Genomic DNA, 18,786 nt, shown 5'->3' on the forward strand with positions numbered 1-18,786 from the left:
CTGAAAAATCCTCTGACCGTAAAGAAGAAACATCCGCAAACTAAACGTGCCCCTTAAGATACGAGGTGTTGACGTGACACCATGGATGGGATTTCACCCAAAGTCAGCTGCAGAAGTCAAGCATTTCAGGAATCCTACCACACTCAGTGGTGACAAAGGAAGCAGAAGACACCTCTTAACACAGGCACCTACTTTAAGATAAGATGAACTGTCTTTTGAAAGCGTGCCTCTCTCTCTCCCCCCTTCAACTACTGCTACAGCATCAATGACTAATTCAAATTAGCTCTCTCGTAGGACAAAATGATAATTGGAAGGATTTTCACCATCAGAAATGGCTTACTGACAAATCACAAAAAGCTCATGCAGGGATTTAAGCTCTGAGAACTTCCTAGGCAAACAGCAGCCAGGATCTTCCCTATGTAACCTCTACACCATTAATTTAAAAACACAAAAATTGTTCCACCAAATGATAATCTGAAAAAAGCTACAGTTCTTATTCTGCTTGCTGACCACAATCATACCTCAAGATCATCCATTATCTGTCTTTTCAAGAGCCACTCCAGTCAAAATCACAACAAAGACCAATATAACAAGGCACCTGAAGTTTTGATAGTGAAGTTGAGTCATGGCAGCTCACAGACGGAGCACTAAACTGAGTGTTGCAGTCTAGCAGGCTACACCATAGCCTTGACTTTTCCTGAGAACAGAAGATTAGCACAGGAGACAAAACAAGATGCAACACTTCCATCAACAACTGCATGGGATATAGGAAGGAGAGCCCTGGAGCCACTTCATGATCACATCTCAGTCTCTCAAGACTGTGCCTGGGCATCACCTACCTGCTTAATATTCTCAGTGACTTGTTCTTTCCTTAGCCTCGGCTCCTCTTGTTCTGTTTCAATGAGCTTTCCTTCTCTGCCTGTTCAGAGCAATGGGAGCTGCTGCCTCAGTGCCCCAGAAGGCCTGGCTGATCTGGGAATTCCAGCCTTACACCACCAGAAAGGCATGGGCCAGGATGCAACACCATGCTCATATGGCTCGTTCTTCCTCCAACTCATTTAGCTACAGCAAAGACTGTTAGATGCTTGGTATTTTGTGTGAAGGTGTTGTTTTAAAACCCAAGTTTGGATGTTTGGGTTTTATTTATCCCCAAATCTCAGTCAGAGACCTTCTCTAGCTGCGAGGGGACAGCTCACTGCACTAGCACCTTTGATACACTTGTTTTCTTCCTCTCTACAAGGAAAGAAGGGTCACAGCTTAGCCAAGTATCTGAACACCTTTGGCTTAACCTCTCTTATTTCTTGGTCTCTTATTTCTTATTTCTTTGCCTCTAGGGCAGAGGAAGGCAACCCATCCTCACAAAGCAACCACCCAGTTACTTTTGGCTCCTTTCAGCAGACCACCCAGGGCAGGTGCATCTGCACCTCCCGCTTTGTTTGATAGATATACAATCCAAGAGAATACACAAGCCCCGTCTTCTCTTCCCAGAGAGATGACCTAGAGGACACCACTCTCCTTTGTCACATGACTAACAAGATCCCTGAAGATGACTCCAGAGCTTTTTTTTTTGGGGGGTGGTCTGAGGGTGTGGTTGAGTTTCTGGAGTTTTTTTAGGGCTTGTTTTTCTTTTTTTTTTCTTTGAGTTCTTTTTAAGTTGCAGTACTTTCAGACAAAAACACTGGGGCTGGAATTCCTGATTTACAGGAGTCTCTGCTGCTGGAGAGGACAGCCCAACCTATCAAGCGACATACAGACAGGGGCTCAGCTGTGTTCATGGAATTATCTCCTCTGAAGCCCCAGCATTTCCATGGAAATAGGAAGATCCCAATGAGCCAACCTGATGCCCAGTCTCTTCCCTGACACAGCAAAGATCCATAGTCTGCAAGCAGTGGTGACAAATACCTCCTTCACCGATGACACTTCACAACTGCTATGAACCTCTGTCTTTCCAGCCCTTTCCTGACATACCAGAAGTCTTCCATCTGCAATCATCTGCAGTGAGGACAGTAACATAAGGAAAAACTTGTAATTATTTTTAACATTGGAAATGATTAATCCAAAATCCTGGGTGTTCTGTTTCATCCTCATTTCGATGTAGCTGAAAACTCCCATGAAAACAGTGCTTGGGAAAGCAGGCAAAGCAGCAGTCTGGCATCCTGACGGGGGATTAGCTTCATGCCTTCAGCCCTTGTCTCTTGCATAAGGTTACCTGTCCCTCCCTCTCCCCGTCATAGGGTGCTGAGGGTGAATTTAGAGCTTGACAACAGGACCTGGACGTCAGCTGAGGCAGAATAAAGCTGTGTCTATTCAAGCTCAGTTCTTACCTAGACCTCACAACACTACTGCTGGGTCCCCAGAGTACGTCACTCTAAAACCAAGCCAATCTGGTGTGTAGAAGAGGCGACAAACACGCAAGGAGTGTATGTGTCTACCTGTGAAAAGAAAGCTTTTTTTACCAGACTCCACAGATGAAAGCTTAGCTAATAACACTTCTAAGCTTCCTTGATCAGCTGGCTTTGCTGTGGAGTGAAGGGCATACCTGATAAGATTAGCAGTCTATCATGGTCAATCATGTATATAGGAAACAGTTAAAAATAAAGTACAGCAACCCCTAATATCTGCTCTGGTCGGGATTCACTTTTCCTATGATCTGTTTTCTGATAATAAAAAAGATGGAGCAGACCAGTGTCATTGGTGCCAAGCTTCTCAGAAAGCAGAGATAGGTAACACCTAAGAATAAGTTTCTGGACAATCATCTAATACAGATCCCTATTATATTTTGCCATAAAAACTTTATTGACTTGTCTGCTATGTTATTAACATCCACAGGGGCTCTTCCAGAGGAAGAATTGCCTATCAAGACTGATTCTTATCCTACCTTTAAAACTAGCCTTTAGAGTCCTGTATTTCCTCTATGGTTTTATTAAAGGCTACGGTGAGAATGAAGGCAGGGTACCATTTAAAATTGATAAAACGTTGTATTACTTTAATGACAAAAGTCCATCTTAGAATAAAGTAATCTGAATTGATTATTTTTTTTTTAAGCACTGAAATATTGCCTGTTCTAATGAAGTAGATAATTATTTGGCAGAGTTTCTGCAGGAACAATACTCTGTGCATCCTTGCAGATCATGAATAGCATGCAAGGGGAATAAAGTTGCGTATCAAGAGACAGGTGTGTCCACAGTCCAAAAGCTGGTGGATTTCAGCCAGCAGATGTGTCAACAGTCACACACATATACAAGCTCTTGTATCTAGCCTCCTGTGCTGTGTGACACATGGGACAGCCTACTTCTTTACTTAGGTTTCTGCTATAGTGTTCAGCCTATAGTTTCTTAAAGCTGGTGGGTGCTGAAAGTGTATTTGTGGGGGTTTGCCTCCTTTGCATCGTGTCTGTGACCTTTAAAAAGCCAAATTTTACAAATCCAAGAATCACAGCATCCCCATAAACGCCATCCATCACCACAGTATGGCTGCTTGAGTGTCATTAAATACAGGCTCTGAGCCCAGCTCTGTCCTGCTCCTCACTAATTCTTTACTTAAGTAACAATTATGAGAGAGCTTGGCTTTCACAAAGCTAACAGGATTGGGCTGTAAGATATTAGCACACCCCAAAGGCATGTGCATCTCTACACCAAGCCTAGTGTCAGTGTCCAGGCATAGAGCAGCGGCTCAGATAGCCATTGCAGGATGCCTGGCTGTAAATATATATCTGATGTCTGATATCTTCCCCTTGAAAGTGTGAAAGGAGCAGGGGGGGGGACACGAGGACGGGGGACACACCCAACAGATAGATATAGCCCCTTTTAAACAGCCCAATAAACACCATATAGTCAGGAATCTAAAGGAACAAGTGGCAATACCAGCTAAATCCCATTATTCCAAACCACCACCACAAAAATCCACTCACCTGGTGAAAACTCTGTTAGGCTCCACTTGTAACCTGAATAGTCTGTTGTTAGGAAGCCTGACAATAAAATGCAAGTGTAAAAGGCTGAACAAAGGCCAAATACTACAGTTGGGGAGGGGGGCATTAAGTACGGTAATTAATATATTAATAAGAAATACATCCTTTTGCTTACTAGGTGAATTAAAAAATTCAGTGTCCTCATAAGAGTAGAAAATTCAATATCCACATATAAGTAACACCCCAATATTAGGCACAGTAACTAAACTACCTCTATACAGAACATTACGTGCATTACTTACGTACAGTAAGTGGGAGGCAAGTATAAGATAATTCCAGATATTTGTACTGTATTTTACAAGTATTCAGATGAATGGCTTAATTGGACCAGAGAGACCCAGTGAGAAACAGCTGCACAGAAGTGAGAGTAGTAAAATCCATGTTGGAGAAGCTAAGACCACCTCTAATAAAGCTCTCTACTATTCCCCAAGTAGAGGGATGAGAAATGAATGAGAAGCAGAAATGGCTGCCAAAGTGGCATTTCTATATATCCCAAGAGCACGAGGCTAGAAAGTTCATGAAATCCAGGCACTTGGCCTCATCAGTCTCTGAAAAGAGTTCGATGTATTTTTAAGGCTATGACAGACTCAGACCTCGATGAGTTTCACAAGTTCGTACACTGCACGATAGATCACAGGTGAACACGAACATTAGCATATACTACAGAGCATTTAGCACATGGAGATATAAAGCAGCTATTGTTCTGGCAGTAAGGTAATACGTAACCAGATAGTCTCCGGCTTCATCTAGAAAACATTTTCCCAGCATTTCACTGACTTGTTCAGCGGGAGCCTCTCTGCTACAACAGAGTGCACATTCAAGGCCAACAAATGGGTCCAAAGTGATGGGTTCTCCCCCACAGTGCCCCATTCCTGGCCCCTGTGCCTCTTCGCTGGGGGAAATCATGCTTTTAAGCCAAGAGAGGTGACATAAACCCACAGTCAAGCAAGATGCACAACTCTGGGAGGAGGACGATGCCTTGGGAGGGCATCCAAAGCTTTACCTTGCAGGTATGGAAAGCTGCAACTCTGGTGTCTCTACTGGAGCCTTACCTCACTCTAGTTTCTGCACTAGCTACAAGGAGGTAAGCACTCTTCTTTTTAACTCAGGGGGGGGAAAAAAGGGCTAGACACATACCTTAAGGGTCTTTTTTTCTCTTCTTCAAAGCATACCCTTCAATTCTAGCTATAAAAGCATCCCTGCTACGAACCAGCACACACCCTCGTTGCAATGGGGTTAAGTGTCACAGTGCTTTGGTGTCTGCATCCTGTCTTCTTTATAGGACAAGGGACCCATGCAGCACAGATCCCCCTCTTTCCCCTGTGTAGGGCCTGGCCCATCCTCAGCAAGGTAAACAATAAATCATGGTGAATACATGACTCAGATGTGGAACGCATCATGTAAGGAGCAAGTTTTTACAGTCCACATTCCTCCTTTTTTTGTACATCACTGTCTTCCACTGCCTGGGTTGTGCGGCAGGTGGGATGGGTTCCTACCTCTCTCTCTCAAGAGTACTTATTCTTGGTATGCTATGCCTCTGGCAGATTCCTCCCTTTTAAACTCTGCACATCTGTTGATTAAAAAAAAAAAAAAAAAAAGCTTGGACTCTGGCCTGGTGACTGAAGGCACAGAACATTTGTGCATCTGGGCAGAGCCCGAGCCACGAGCCACGCAGGCTGGGTGGTAGGAAGCCTCTTTGCACACCAAGAGTAGGCGACAACGATGGCTGCTAGGAGAGAAATGACCCTTTGCTTTCCAGAAAGCAGGGCTCTTTTAAGTGTTTTGTCCCTGTGGGCCTCATCCCGGGTGCACAGAGGCCTACAAAGGGGTTACTCATGGCACAGGGACCCACGCAGACAAAAACTGCAAGAAGAATCAAGCAGCCACTCTGTGTAACAGCCTGTTCTGTCGCTTCCTGAAGCGGGACAGAACAGGTTGGAAACTGCTTCCTGAGAGTAAAAGGAACTGCAGTGGCTGGAGAATCCCTTCTGCTTTGCATCTGTTGTGGACAATTCAGACTGAAGTCCCGTTCGCTGGCTGCCCTGGCTCAGACCGCAGGTTCACCCAGACCAGAAGCAAGAAAGCACATCTCTGACAGCAGCAAACAAGCAGAAAGCCTAAAACCTGGCCAAATCCAAGTCTTGTTAATTTGCCACAGGACTTCAAACCTCTTCACATTTAACTCCTATTTGGAAGTGCAAATCAGACCCCTTTTTTCCCTGCCCCCCCCTCCCCCCCCCCCAAAAAAAAAAAAAAAAAAAGGAAGAAAATGCACCAGGAAGCCTCAGAGAAGATCTGGCTGAGGACATCATAATGCATCTGCAAGTTGGAGCAACAGGGAACAACCACAGGCCAAATTCACTGATGGTGTGTAATTGAACACAAACACCCCCGGCTGCTGATCCCTGTGACTTCAAAGGAGTTGAATGTACTATATGCCAGCACTAAAACTCGGGTTCCATTAGCTATATGTTCACCATTTAAATGCAGTGGTTGTGTGCTGCACACACCAATTAAGAGTCCCCTAATGCTTGGGAGTACAAAGCTTTTTCTTTTTTTTTTTTGGAAGGGGTGGAAGGGAAGAGATCAGCCAGCTCAGGGGAATAGCAAAAGAGCCTTTCACTGCAAGGTCTCACGTTCAAATCTGTCACAGGCCAGCAGTAACAGATGGCCACTTCTGAAGGCTGTTCTGTAGCTTACATGAAATGAGGGATTGTCTCAGGCCACTGGTGGACAACTTATTGAAGACACAAACACACTGCTGGTGGTTTCTGGCACAGACAGTAGAGAAACCAAGGGATTACATGGGTATGAACTAGCTGCTGCCTACCTGATCAAAGGCACCTCCTTCCTGGAGGGAACCGGGGCAAATTGCTGGCAGCTGATGGCTGCCACTGCCTGTGCAGTGCAGGAACCTCTGGCTGCACAAGCCTGGGTCTCGGTCTAAGACCACCTGCTTTAGGTGTCGCTGGCTCTTTTGACTCATCAGCACTGTTCCCCATTCACTGAACTTCCCCTCAGACATGCTTCAGGCTTTGAAGATTAAAATCACAGGGGAAAATGGAGATAAGGAAGTTCAGGGATCTGCGGCAGCAAGGAGGCAAAGCCACAGGGAAGGAAAGTTTGCTATGATCTATAAGCTGGGTATGGGAATAACAAATAATACCATTATTAATTTTAAATCAACTCCAAGCTAGTGCTCCCTCAGTCTTTCCCTTCTCAGAGTCTGTGTCTTCTCCAGGGCACACTTTTAACTTTCTGTGGGCTGATGGTAAAAAGTCCACCAGTGACCAAGTGTCTCTGGTGGGGAAGGGAGTCCATGCGAGCAACCAGAAAGCGTTACCTACAGAGGAATTTGTACACATCAGGGAATAAATTAAGCCAAAGGATACAGGGGGTGGGAGGAACAAGTAAAATTCAGGCTTAGAAATGCCACCTCTGGCTTTGGAAAAGATTTGAGGAAACCACTTCAAGAGAAACTGCTTTTTTTTTCTCCTTGGAACCTGTTTCGCAGCTTCATGTCAACTCACAGAAGCACGTGTGTGCACCTAACCTGGCAAGCATGTTTTGCTGCGATGGCTGGAGTGGCTTCAAACATACCAACCTGTAGATGGACTCATGCAGCGAAAGAGGAAGCAGCCTCCCACAGCAAGCAGAAGCCACTGTCCTGCTCTCTCGTGTGCTGGCCTGCCAGGGTCTACAGTGAGGGGAAAATAGGGCGATTCCCCTGCAATCTTCCTGCACAGCTGTTTACTAGCTGCGGATTACTGCTGTCACATGAGCTGCTTTACAGCAAAGCCAAGCTGTCTTCATGAGCTGAGAAGGTCACTGGGAGACAGGGGCCGCCAGGGACAAACACACCACCCTCTACTGCAACTGTGATTTACTTCCCAAAGGGATGCCAGGCAGCGAGCAAAGTGTTCCCAACTGATCAGAAGACAATGAAAAATGGTTTTACCTTCAAGCCTTCTGCACAGCTACCATTAGGACTCACCCAGTGAAAGGGGAGAGGAGGGATACCCCCAGGGCTCAGTCTCACGCTGTCCATTTACCAGGCTGCAGTCAAGGTGCTGGAAGGCTGGACAGTTCTTTCAGTGACAAATTTACCTTCTCTTCCTTGTGTGCCCACAGGCGAGGGCATCCCACCAACCTTTCGGACAAGTGTCACCAGCCAAGGGATGCCAAGGTAGAGTTGCATCTCCCCAGGCTCTCGTGCGACCTGCTGATGTCTCGAAGCATACACAAATCAATCCTATAGCAAGGAATGTTGTCCTCTTCAAACCCAAAATCTAACTGCTGAACATCAGGGCCAATGAGGAGGAACAAGTTTCACTTAGAAAAACAGAAGTCTGAAGGTCCAGTAAGGCCACTTGGGAAAATTAATTAAAACCTGCCATCTTCATCATTCTGCCATACACACGTCTGGTGGACAATGAAAACATTTCTGCAAGTGAGATCGCTCACAGACTCAGTGGTTGCAGGACAGGGCTCTTTACTACGCCCCAGAGGCACAAGACAGATGGGGTTGTGCTTTTAGGCTTTAAAATCAGCCCCTGCTACGGAGATCCAATGAAGAGGATAAATAGAGCCACAGAATGATCCTCTAGACATGCTCGAAAAAAAAAGCAACAGAGGAACTCTATAGGTCAGACCCTGCTAAGAAAGCAGCTAAGGCTTTTTTCAAAGAGGGGCAGAGCACTTTTTAAGACAAAGAAAACACACAGCCCCTTGAGCAGTTTGGAGAAGTCTACTCTGCATCACACACTTGGGAAGTGGGAACGCACAGTCTGAAGAGGAGCATGGAGTAGGGGAGGCTGCACCAAGAACAGAAAGTACAAATAGCTCCGCAAGGAGGAAACATTGGTCTAATTCACAAGACTATGAGCTTTATAAATGGAGAGACATGCAAACCATGCCTCGATGCGCTGAAGAGCTGTACTTGGGGAAGCCCTAGCTTGTGGCTTAGCTTACAGGGTATTTCTCCTTCTAGTGGGGTGCCTGGCAGGGGGGAGAGTTCACAAACCCCATCTCATTTCATAAGATGCCTCACACAGTAACAACAGCTTGCTGGGATTTCAGCCAGCTTCCCATTTGGATCAGATTGCACCCTACGCCCACTGACAGCCATTAAGAGCCTGGAGCTCACAAACTGCCCTCGGGTCAGACAAGCCTCCATCCATTCAAAGCCCAGCAACATTTTCCACAGCTCTCCAGTGTACAGCAGGAGAGGGTGGCCTGATTCAGCCCAGCTCATAGCCACAAGGGTACCTGCTAGGGAGGCAAGAACTGTACCCTGCTGTCATGAAACAGCAGATTGCAGCCCAGTTCTGCTGTGACATGGGGGTGCAGGGGGATTAGAAAGCCCCTCTCCATCTGCCCTGATTCAGTGTAATCAAAGGCTGCTCTTTCAATTCCCCAAGCCCCTGAATGGTGTAACGGGTAAAAGTGGTACAACACAGGTAGGAAAAACAGCAATGACATCCCCAGCTTTGTCTGTGGTTGCATTACTCATCCATCACTACATAGATGGGGACGAATGGATGCTACTTCCCTGAGCAGGAAGCCAGCCACCCTGCAAGCTAAAATCTGCACTGAAAAAGGTGCTACAGCTGCTGCACAGCAGGGACCATTGCTCACCTTTATCTCCAGGCAGCAAGGCATCATTTGGGATCAGGTGCAGAAGAAGCGATGCCCTACAACTCAAGACACAAGTCTTGCTTTGCTCTGGGAAGCAGCTCGCCATGCCAATGTGCAAGATGGCTGAGCTGAGACCTTTCATTTTAGATTACCTGGAGGAGCAGGAGAATGAGCAGAGATCATGCAAGCAGGATGAAGTTGTCCTTGGTTGTCTCCCATCTGCTGTTAAGCTGGAAGGTTTTCCAGAGATAGGCTACAACACCCAAAATCTCACAGGGCTCAAAAAGCTGAAGGGGGGCTGCCACACGCTCAGCATGTTTGAGTAAGCTGTTATTACAGGCAGAATCCATTACACATGAACTTTGTCCTGGGAGCACTGAGAAAGGAGCAGCAAACCAGAGGCTGATTTTGATCTTGGCTTAATCTACCATCCACCCAGTTCAACACTTATGGGTTTGAGTGCTCAGATTCAGAGTTGGGCTCTGCCAGCATAGATGCATCCAACAGAAATGGCAAAAAGCTGCCTTCCCCAGCCTGATGTTGTCTGTGGTCCTTTCCAGAGTACCACCGCCTTATTTGCAAAGGTGGCAGGAGCCCCATGAAGCAGCTCTGCTGTTATAGTTCTGCCAACCAAGCCTCTGACCTGGGTTAGGTTGGGCATGGAGGAGGAAGCCTGGAAAAGTGACTCACCAGCATCTGTGATGGGTCAGGAGAGTGATGCAGAGCTAGGCAGCTTCACAGAGCTGGTTTTCTGACTCCACCTGTGCCTTTTCTTTAGGCCAAGAGCTATAAATACAACAGCACCATGCTGAAAATCTGCAGCTTGTCAGGAAAGCACCTCCCTACCCCAACTTGGGGCCAAAGTACGGATCCTCAGACAGCGGCACTAATGAGGTATGCTTGCAGACTACACAAATATCTCCATCCGTTCCCATCCTAATTCCTGGACTAGAAACAGTAGCAAGTAAGGAAATATTTGTCTATCCATTTCTGTGCTTCCATACATATTTAGGGAAACATGCTAAGTATATTGACTGCCGTTCCTTTCCTGCCTGTATTCAACCTCATCTCCTTTAGACAAAAGCTTGTCAAAGGATTAGAATAGCCATCTCTTGCAGGCACCCCAGAAACACTGCTGTAATCAAACAAACTGGTTTAGGTCCAAAGTCCTTCTCAAATGTCTAAGTCTTACAGTAAGCATGCATAGACATTAGGGAGATAAAAAAACCCACAATATACCATCAACAAGAAAACCCACCCCTCTCTCAAATAAAATCCTATACACTTCTCAATCACGCATTAGTTAAAATGAGGACTGTACTCCATAAAGGTGACCAGGCCCCTTCCTTCTCCTGCTCAATGTTCATCTTGGCTGAGCAAGCATGGAGTGGTGTAGAGCTGCCCATCCCCATCACCTTATGTAGACATCAGGTAGAATGCACCTTCTCCATGAGCAAGGGTGATCTCCAACTATCCAGTGAGCCAAAAACCATATGCTCTGTCACCTTCAGATACCCCGATTTGGGGACGTTAGTATGAGTGGACCAGCAAAGCTCAGGACTTCAGTAACTTGGCTCTCAAAGCCAAGTCGTTGGGGACTTTGTCACCATAAATTGAAACAAATGCCTGGATTTTAATGTGAATGTTGGCAATAGTAAAGTCAAATGAAAAGTCTCATTAAGAGATGGAGAAAAGCAAGATCCAGTGAATAAAAATACATGCCACATACATCACTTCACCTGCCAAAAGGCTTGGCCTCTTTTCAGTAAGCATCCTGCACTAAGCAGCTCCTTCTGAAGCCACGTTGATTACTGAGGGACTGTGAGATGAAAACACAGAAGCGTGGACAAATATACAAATACATCAGTGGGCTTCAAATTCAGTCTAGAAACAGAATGAATTACTAGTCAAGCAGCACATTCACTCAGAGCGTTACCAGCCAAATTGACTTATTACTCTTTTGTGATGAAGAGTTACCACGGGAAGGAAGCTTGGGAAACTTGGGAAAGCAATAACCCTATGCAATGAGAAAATAGGGTCACTGCTGCAGAAGAGAAGCAGGAAAGCCATCCCACAAAGGCCCTTGTTAAAACACATCTCTGCAAGGAAGGCTATGGAAGACACCAACCCTGTCTGCTTCCTTAAACTCATGTTCATCCGCAGCCCAAGCCCATGCTGCAGCTAGGCCAGGGCATGGTGGGAACAGCACCTCCCACACCCAACACACTCGTGTTTCCATCCTTCCATGCATGAAGCAACCACATCCTTTTGCCTTCTCAGCCCTGAAGATCTGACCAGACATTCCTTAAAATCCATCTGCCTCAGGGAAGCTAGGCCTTTAAGGAAAGAAAAAAAAAAAAACCCAAACAAGAAGAAAGTTTTCTTCCTGACTGCTGCCCCCAAAACAGCTGCATTTAGGCACTAGAGTGGATGCCCGTGTAAAACAATTGGGGTGCCTCAAATATGAAGCTTCCCAACACAACAATTCAGAAGACAGATTGATGAACACAGTGTCAGTTGATCTGAATTTTCCGTGAGAAATTCAAGATCAGCAGAAAGAAATTAAGCTTTCTGTTACGATTGCAAAGATGGGAACTGCTTTAGGTAGTAAGACCAGAACTGCTTTGAAGTATTGCAGCCATCAGGCAGCTTCTCTTTTCAAATTTATGGATAAAGAAGAAATCCTGCCCAGCCTGGAGTCTATACCAGTCCTGCTTCCTCTTCCAGACCAGAACAAAAGGGAACATATTGCAACTATGCTGAGAGAGGAGGGCTGCTGTCTATTTCTTTAAATGTAATGTTAATGCCTTGTAATCAGCTTTAATTTTTAAACAGACCCAGCCCTCCTGTCCATTTCCCCTAATTCAGGACACGTGGAAGGTAAATGGCCTATGCTTAAACCCGGACAGCATCAGCTGTGACAGCTGGAGAGCCTGTAAGTCTCAACTGCCTGATAACAGGAATGGATGTCAAAACTCACCAGGGGAGGGGAAACAGGGAGGGCAAAGGAGGTGCTTGAGATGCCGTAAGGTCACTGAGAAGCCAGGAGATAAGGCCAGACGGGGCATGGCTCATTTACTGGACTGAAACTCACTGAAACCAAAAGGACTCGAAGAAATGCTAGAAGCAATGAAACAGCAAAGGACTTGGCAGTGACTCCCCACCTCTAATGAAGTTGGCTTCTCTTTCAGGGTATTGCTAACACCATCACAAACATGCTGAGGAGGAAAGGTGAGCATGTTTTAGGGGACAGCAATAGATTAAGCCAGGAACTGAGCAAGTCCTGGTGTCTTCCCAGGATGCTGTTTTCTCTCTTTGCAATCTCAAAGGCATGTTTCAGAGCTAAAAAGCAACCTGTACTCTCTGTGAGACGTGGGACACAAAACGGGGGCACAAAACCACCCAGGAGGCTCTCCTCGTGCTCCTCTGACACTGCTGCCTTCACAAAAAGGAACGAGACCTGTGAGACATCATGAGTGCTCATCATATAAAAACGTTTTTCCCCAAGGAAATAGAATGACAGAGCCCATGAGCCTCCTCATCCCAAAAGCCAAACTACCCAGTTTGTACCTGCATCTCCATCAAGAGACTTATCAAGGTCACTCAACAAGCCAAGGGAAGCCCTAAAGCCAGCAGCGCTCAAGTGCCGTGGCATCCACCTGCAGCCTCCTGCTCTACTCAAACCACCCAAACAAACTCTCGGTGCTGGGCTGTGCAAAGCTAGCTCCACATAACACAACTGCAGGCTGGTGTAGGTAGCACCTGGTTAGCTGGACCGAAGAGAAAATCTGGCTACCAATGCTGTACAAAAGGGACTTGTCTGAGCCACTATTTTTAGTCCCGGTTGGTGGGCAGACAAATCCTAATCAGCAGCAGCAGCCGCTTCGTCACCAGTTCCAAGATGTCAAACCAAAGCCGCCCAACACCCATGACAGCCCAGCATCAGAAGGACAGCCTGAGCTGACTGCACCGCCAGCGCCACCCGAGATTAGTGCCCCAAAATAATGTAGGACAGCAGCAAAAACCATGAGATCCATCGTGATGGGTTTAAAGCATCAAAGTCAGGAGAAATCATCTGTGCTGGCAAGGTTCAGCGCAAATGGAGCAGCAGTCTCAGGTCTTGGAAATACTTTGGCCCTCTTTGTACTGGGAAAGACCTAGCAGCACCATGCTGACTGCTGGCATTAAACTTGTGGCTGGTGTCCCACAGTCCCAACATCGCATATTCCTTACTATCCATGCTGAGGCTCCCCGGAAAGCCAGATGCTGACATGGAAAGGGTGCAGACGCAGAGATGGCTGAGCTGCACTGAAGTATGCCCTCTCTACAGGGCACATGTAGGGAACTGCACATACTTGACAAATAAGAAGCTTGTTTTAACTAAGGTTTATGCCAACATACTTAAGAGCACATCACAGCCCCATTGCTGACAATAATTCATTTATGCACAGCAGTTAGTCCTCTAGGAAACACCTCTCCCTGTTCCTGGACCTGCTCAGCACATACAGCCAGAAACTCAAATTCATCCACTTCAGCTCTCCTTGCTTGGCTGCCACCGGCCTCTCTTCTACCCTGTCATCTGAAATACATCTGCAAAAATTATTTTCCTTACTTCTCCTTCAGACTGGGATTAAATCATAGCTGTTTCAGGGCAGCACTCCATCAAAAGAAAATCTGTTTCCACTGGTAAAACCCTAAAAAAACCTGTCCACTTGGATGCAAGCAAACTGATCTGCACTTTGCCAAGTTGCTAGTGACTCATTTGGGTCCAACTTCCCAAGGAGATTCAACAGGAAAAAAAGTAATAATTTTTCTTTTAAGTGCTGACATTTGCAGCAGATCAGCCTCCAAGCCTTCCCCCATCTTTTTTTTTTTTTTCTCATGCAAAAAAGCCACCAGTTACCAGGGGATCAGTGTGCTGCACCTCCCTGTCCTGAGGCATCAAAAAGCAAGAACAGGCAGTTCCCTTCTCTGGGTTTGCCCAATGTATCTCCATTTGCTTTCATGCTCTCTAGGAGATGTGCACAGCCCAGAGAACAGCATCTCAACTCTTGCCTTCTCCTCCTAGACGTGTTTTCAACTGTAAACAGCCTACACAGAGCCGGACGGGACTGGCAACCATGCTTCAGGCCTGGAGGTGTCTCTGTTGCCGAGAGGAGGGTTCCCCATCTCCCATCTGCACAGCTGAGGGTGGAGACAGGTTTCCACCTGACACCTTATTGATTTTGTGTGGGAAGCTCAGCAGCCTCACCCAGAGCTGAAGCCTTTTCAGCATGTAAACCACTCTTGATCTAGGAGTCACCAACTAGAACAGCTCTTCTGCGCAGCAAGCATCACCCTAAATGCCGCTATAGGCTTTTTATCCCATGCTAACTTGCAAAATACACTCCTGTACTAACGCCTTATTTCCTCTGTTTGCGAAAGCAGAGAGCTTGCTAATCCCTCTCTGCCCACGTCAGAGTCCTAATGCTCTCCCCGAGCTTCCATCACAACTCGATAATCCTGGCTCACCCCCAGCCATAAGCATGGCTCCCTTTGGTTGTACGGAGAATTGGGTTTGGATATTTTGGATGACTAGTGGGGTACGGAGAAGGACAAGACACGTTGTAGTCTCTTAGTACCCACCTGTATGCTGCCACACCACCAGGTACATCAGTGCTCCCAGGAGCATCTCCAACAGCACAGGCAGGAATTATGTCAGTAAAATGTGCTTTGGGGCCAGGAAAAAGGGCAGCAGCTGCTGCACATGAAGACCATGGTTGACAAGCAAAGATCTATTGGATCTCTGGCTGTGCCTCACTCAGTTCTGTTAAATTAATTCCCTGGTCACAGCATGATTTCACATCTTCTACTTTTCAGCCTGGAGAAGAGAAGGCTCCAGAGAGATCTTACAGCAGCCTTCCAGTACTTAAAGGGGGCTTATAAGAAAGATGGGGACAGACTTTTTACAAGGGCCTGTAGCAACAGGACAAGGGGTGATGGTTTTAAACTAAAAGAGGGCAGATTTAGACTAGCTATTAGATATAAATTCTTTACTGTGAGGGTAGTGAGGCACTGGCACAGGTTGCCCACAGAAGCTGTGGCTGCCCCATCCCTGGAAGTGTTCAAGGCCAGGTTGGATGGGGCTTGGAGCAACCTGGTCTAGTGGAAGGTGTCCCTGTCCACAGCAGGGGGGGTGGAACTAGATGATCGTTAAGTCCCTTTCAAACTAAACCATTCTATGATTCTCTTCCCCACACCAGCTCCTTCCACCATGCCTCCCTTCCATGCCATTTCAAACTGCAGCTGGAGCTTCAAGCATACCACCCCTCTCACCTTAAAATGCCCTTCAAAATGCCGCACACTGTGCAAAACTGCAATAACCCCAGGCTTGTGATGACACCAAGGGCATTAAACCAACCTTCCTTGGGCAGGGAGTCTGCTCTGTCCTTCACAGACAGCACTGCGCACTACTACAGCCCTGCGCAGGTACTGCTTAAGCAAAAGCTTCATCAATATTTAAAGATGAAGCCAGGAAGCCTGTAGCCCAAGCAGCTTTCAAGCCCCCGATCAGATCAATGTCAAACAAAAGGCTGCAGCATGAGGATGCTCCAGCGAGCAAGGCCGAGATTGCAGGCTGGCACCATCACCTCTCCTTCCCAATGCTGATCGAGTTTCTCTCCTCTGGCCACAGCGGGTTGGGACAGCTCCAGCACCAGCCCATCGCATGGAGCTGCCCACAGCGCACACCAAAAGCAGCCCCAGAGCGCTGTTTCCTCTTACCAGAGCATTTCCAGTTTTCAGCCAGCTTCAGAAATTGGTGCTGCTACAATCCCCTTCACTTGCTTTGATGATTACTTTGCTTTAATGCCAGCCACTTAAGAGCAAAACATCTGAGGCTCAAACCATGGGGTCATCGGTTCCACCATCCCAACTCAGAGCAGATGCTTCAGAGTAGCAAGAAAACCGTAATGCACTTAGCTAGTTTGACACTGTACGGGAGCAGGAGATCTTATTTCCTTTAGCTATAAACGTAACTGATTGCAAGATTACCCACAACCCTTTCGCAGTTCAGCCACGCTCCTGGGCTCCCTACTCCCCCCCAGGACCGAATTCAGCCCTAGCTTCTGAGACATCAATGAAAATACAGAAGTTGCCTCTTTTTAGCTGCCTTGGTTCTCTTGTATCACTTAATTATTATTCAGATGCCAAAGAATGGATGGGGGAAATACCATATCAAGATAGAAACAAAACAATTAAAAAAGAGAATAATTATATCTAATGGCTAAAATCAGGAATGAAACACTTTAGCTGACCTCAAGCAATTCTGTTAAACTACTCTCCCTTTCCTTAACAATAAGATTGGCATAGATTTATGTCCCTTGCAGGGAAAGTGGCATGGGTAAGGGATCACAATCCCTAAGAAAGGGCCTACAGAAGGGCAAGAGCATTCCCAGAGAGAAGCGTTTATTGGAAAAATCAGCAAATTAAGACTTTGCAAGCAATCAGGAGCAGGGGGAATCTGCTGGTTAATACAATTATGGCTCTGGCAATCATTTTCCCCCTCTCCTTCCTGCAACCAATTGCACTGAATCATTTCCCATTTCAACTCCTCCTGACAGAAGGGCATGCAGAGCTCTTTGCCCCCACTGCATAAAATAACCGAGCACCAGCGTCCAGGAGGATGCTTGCACTCATACCCTAAGCTTCAGGGTACAGAGAAAGCAGACAAATCCTCCACAACAGTGCCAATGCTGAAAATCCATCTGCTCTCCATCCCCAGACAGAGACAGTGGGAATGGATACCAACATCTCCTCCATCCCTAAGGGAGATATATTAGCTGGTTACGTAATAAAACTAACAGCATGGTGCTTCCAAGGACTACCACGCCGACAAAGCCCTTCCCCTTAATACCACCGGAGATTAGAGCAAATCGAAGAAGAGTGGAAACAAGGCAAGGGGCTGTGGGCGAGGTTTTGCACAGTAGAAAATGCTGCAGTCTCTCCCCTTAATGCACTCTAAATCCCATCTGATTTCCAACTCTGCTGCTAAAAAAAAGAAAAAATAAAGAAGGGGGGGGTAAGTCCCGCCTGCATTATAATTATATTAATGCTGGGTGAATGAGGTAGGGTGACTTAGGAAGGGTGTGGAGAGTTGTTTAGGGGAAGCATCCAGAGGAATCCAAACCATGAAAGCATTTTGGAAGCAGACCAAAAGGAGTCAGGGGTGCAGATCTGCTAAAGGATGCTAACGTGCTTTTACAAATCTGATTAGTTACTGGTTTTGAGCATCCAGGGTCAGATCCTTCCTTTGATAAACACACATCACTTATCCCCCTCATGCCCGGCTGCTGGCAAAGGAGAATACAACACAACCCTACTCTATTCTCTCAGAATCAGATGCATTCCCAGCTCTGAGTAGAGGGTTTTCACTTCATTTCTGCTCCCTCTTCAGGCTGGCTGACTCTACAGCAAGAGATGTCAAGTCGAATGCCCCAAGTAAAATTACTCTTCCCTCCACTGCCCGGTTTTCGCTGCAGAAAAAATATTCATGTTTTAAACGAGCACATTCCCAATGCAATGAAGATTTTGATGGAAGTCAGAATCGAGGTCTCATTTAGCTAGATGTCTGCTTTACGTGCAAAGTGACAAGGCAAGAAGTCAAGCTCTGCCACCCAACTGCACATGCTTGTTTCCCCTTTGATAATAAGGGTTCAAATAGTACCATCCTCAAGGTGGCGTTTCTTTACAACTTCACACTTTGCATCCTTTTTGAGCTTATTTTGACACACCCCCCCTTCCATTTAATTGAAATAACCACAAGTTTCATCTTTGAACTTGGAAAGCATGGTAAAGGCGTCAGGCAGAAGTACAGTGCAACTGGAGGCAGTGGATGAGCACCAACTAGGCGTGTTCGTATGTTCCAGTATCATCTCTTGAACCAGTTTCTGTGAACATACTGTATTCACTATGAACTTAGTTTGAATAACTACAAAAGTCACCAGACTTGGCAGAAGATGCATCCAAATAATAGGTGAGAAACACTATGAAGAATCCCTAGAACTAAGTGATTGACTATGGTAGCAAGATGGAAAATAAAGCAGGAGGCAAACAAGCCAAGACTGACTGCTGAGGGATGACTGAAAGGTGTTACCCAAGCAGAAAAGCGACAGTTGCTCAAGAGCAGCCACTAAGCAAACCAA

The 18,786-nt window shown here is 46.3% G+C and overlaps 1 protein-coding gene across 10 annotated transcripts in view; it reads right to left on the reverse strand.

Annotated features, from left to right (window-relative positions):
* NRF1 (nuclear respiratory factor 1) overlaps window positions 1-18,786 on the reverse strand; it is an 88,817-nt gene that overhangs the window by 10,224 nt on the left and 59,807 nt on the right. For 7 of the 10 annotated variants that reach the window (XM_080391314.1, XM_080391317.1, XM_080391313.1 and 4 more), the window contains one exon: window positions 3,911-3,967. The exons of 2 other annotated variants lie outside the window; for them this stretch is intronic. In XM_080391314.1, coding sequence (XP_080247440.1) covers window positions 3,911-3,967 — 57 coding nt within the window. Of the gene's footprint in view, window positions 1-2,324; window positions 2,433-3,910; window positions 3,968-18,786 lie in introns of all 10 variants that reach the window. One more of the 10 variants, XM_080391316.1, reaches the window with a different exon arrangement.

Source organism: Falco punctatus (genome assembly GCF_963210335.1).
Source record: "Falco punctatus genome assembly, chromosome: 6".
NCBI classification, from domain to species: domain Eukaryota; kingdom Metazoa; phylum Chordata; class Aves; order Falconiformes; family Falconidae; genus Falco; species Falco punctatus.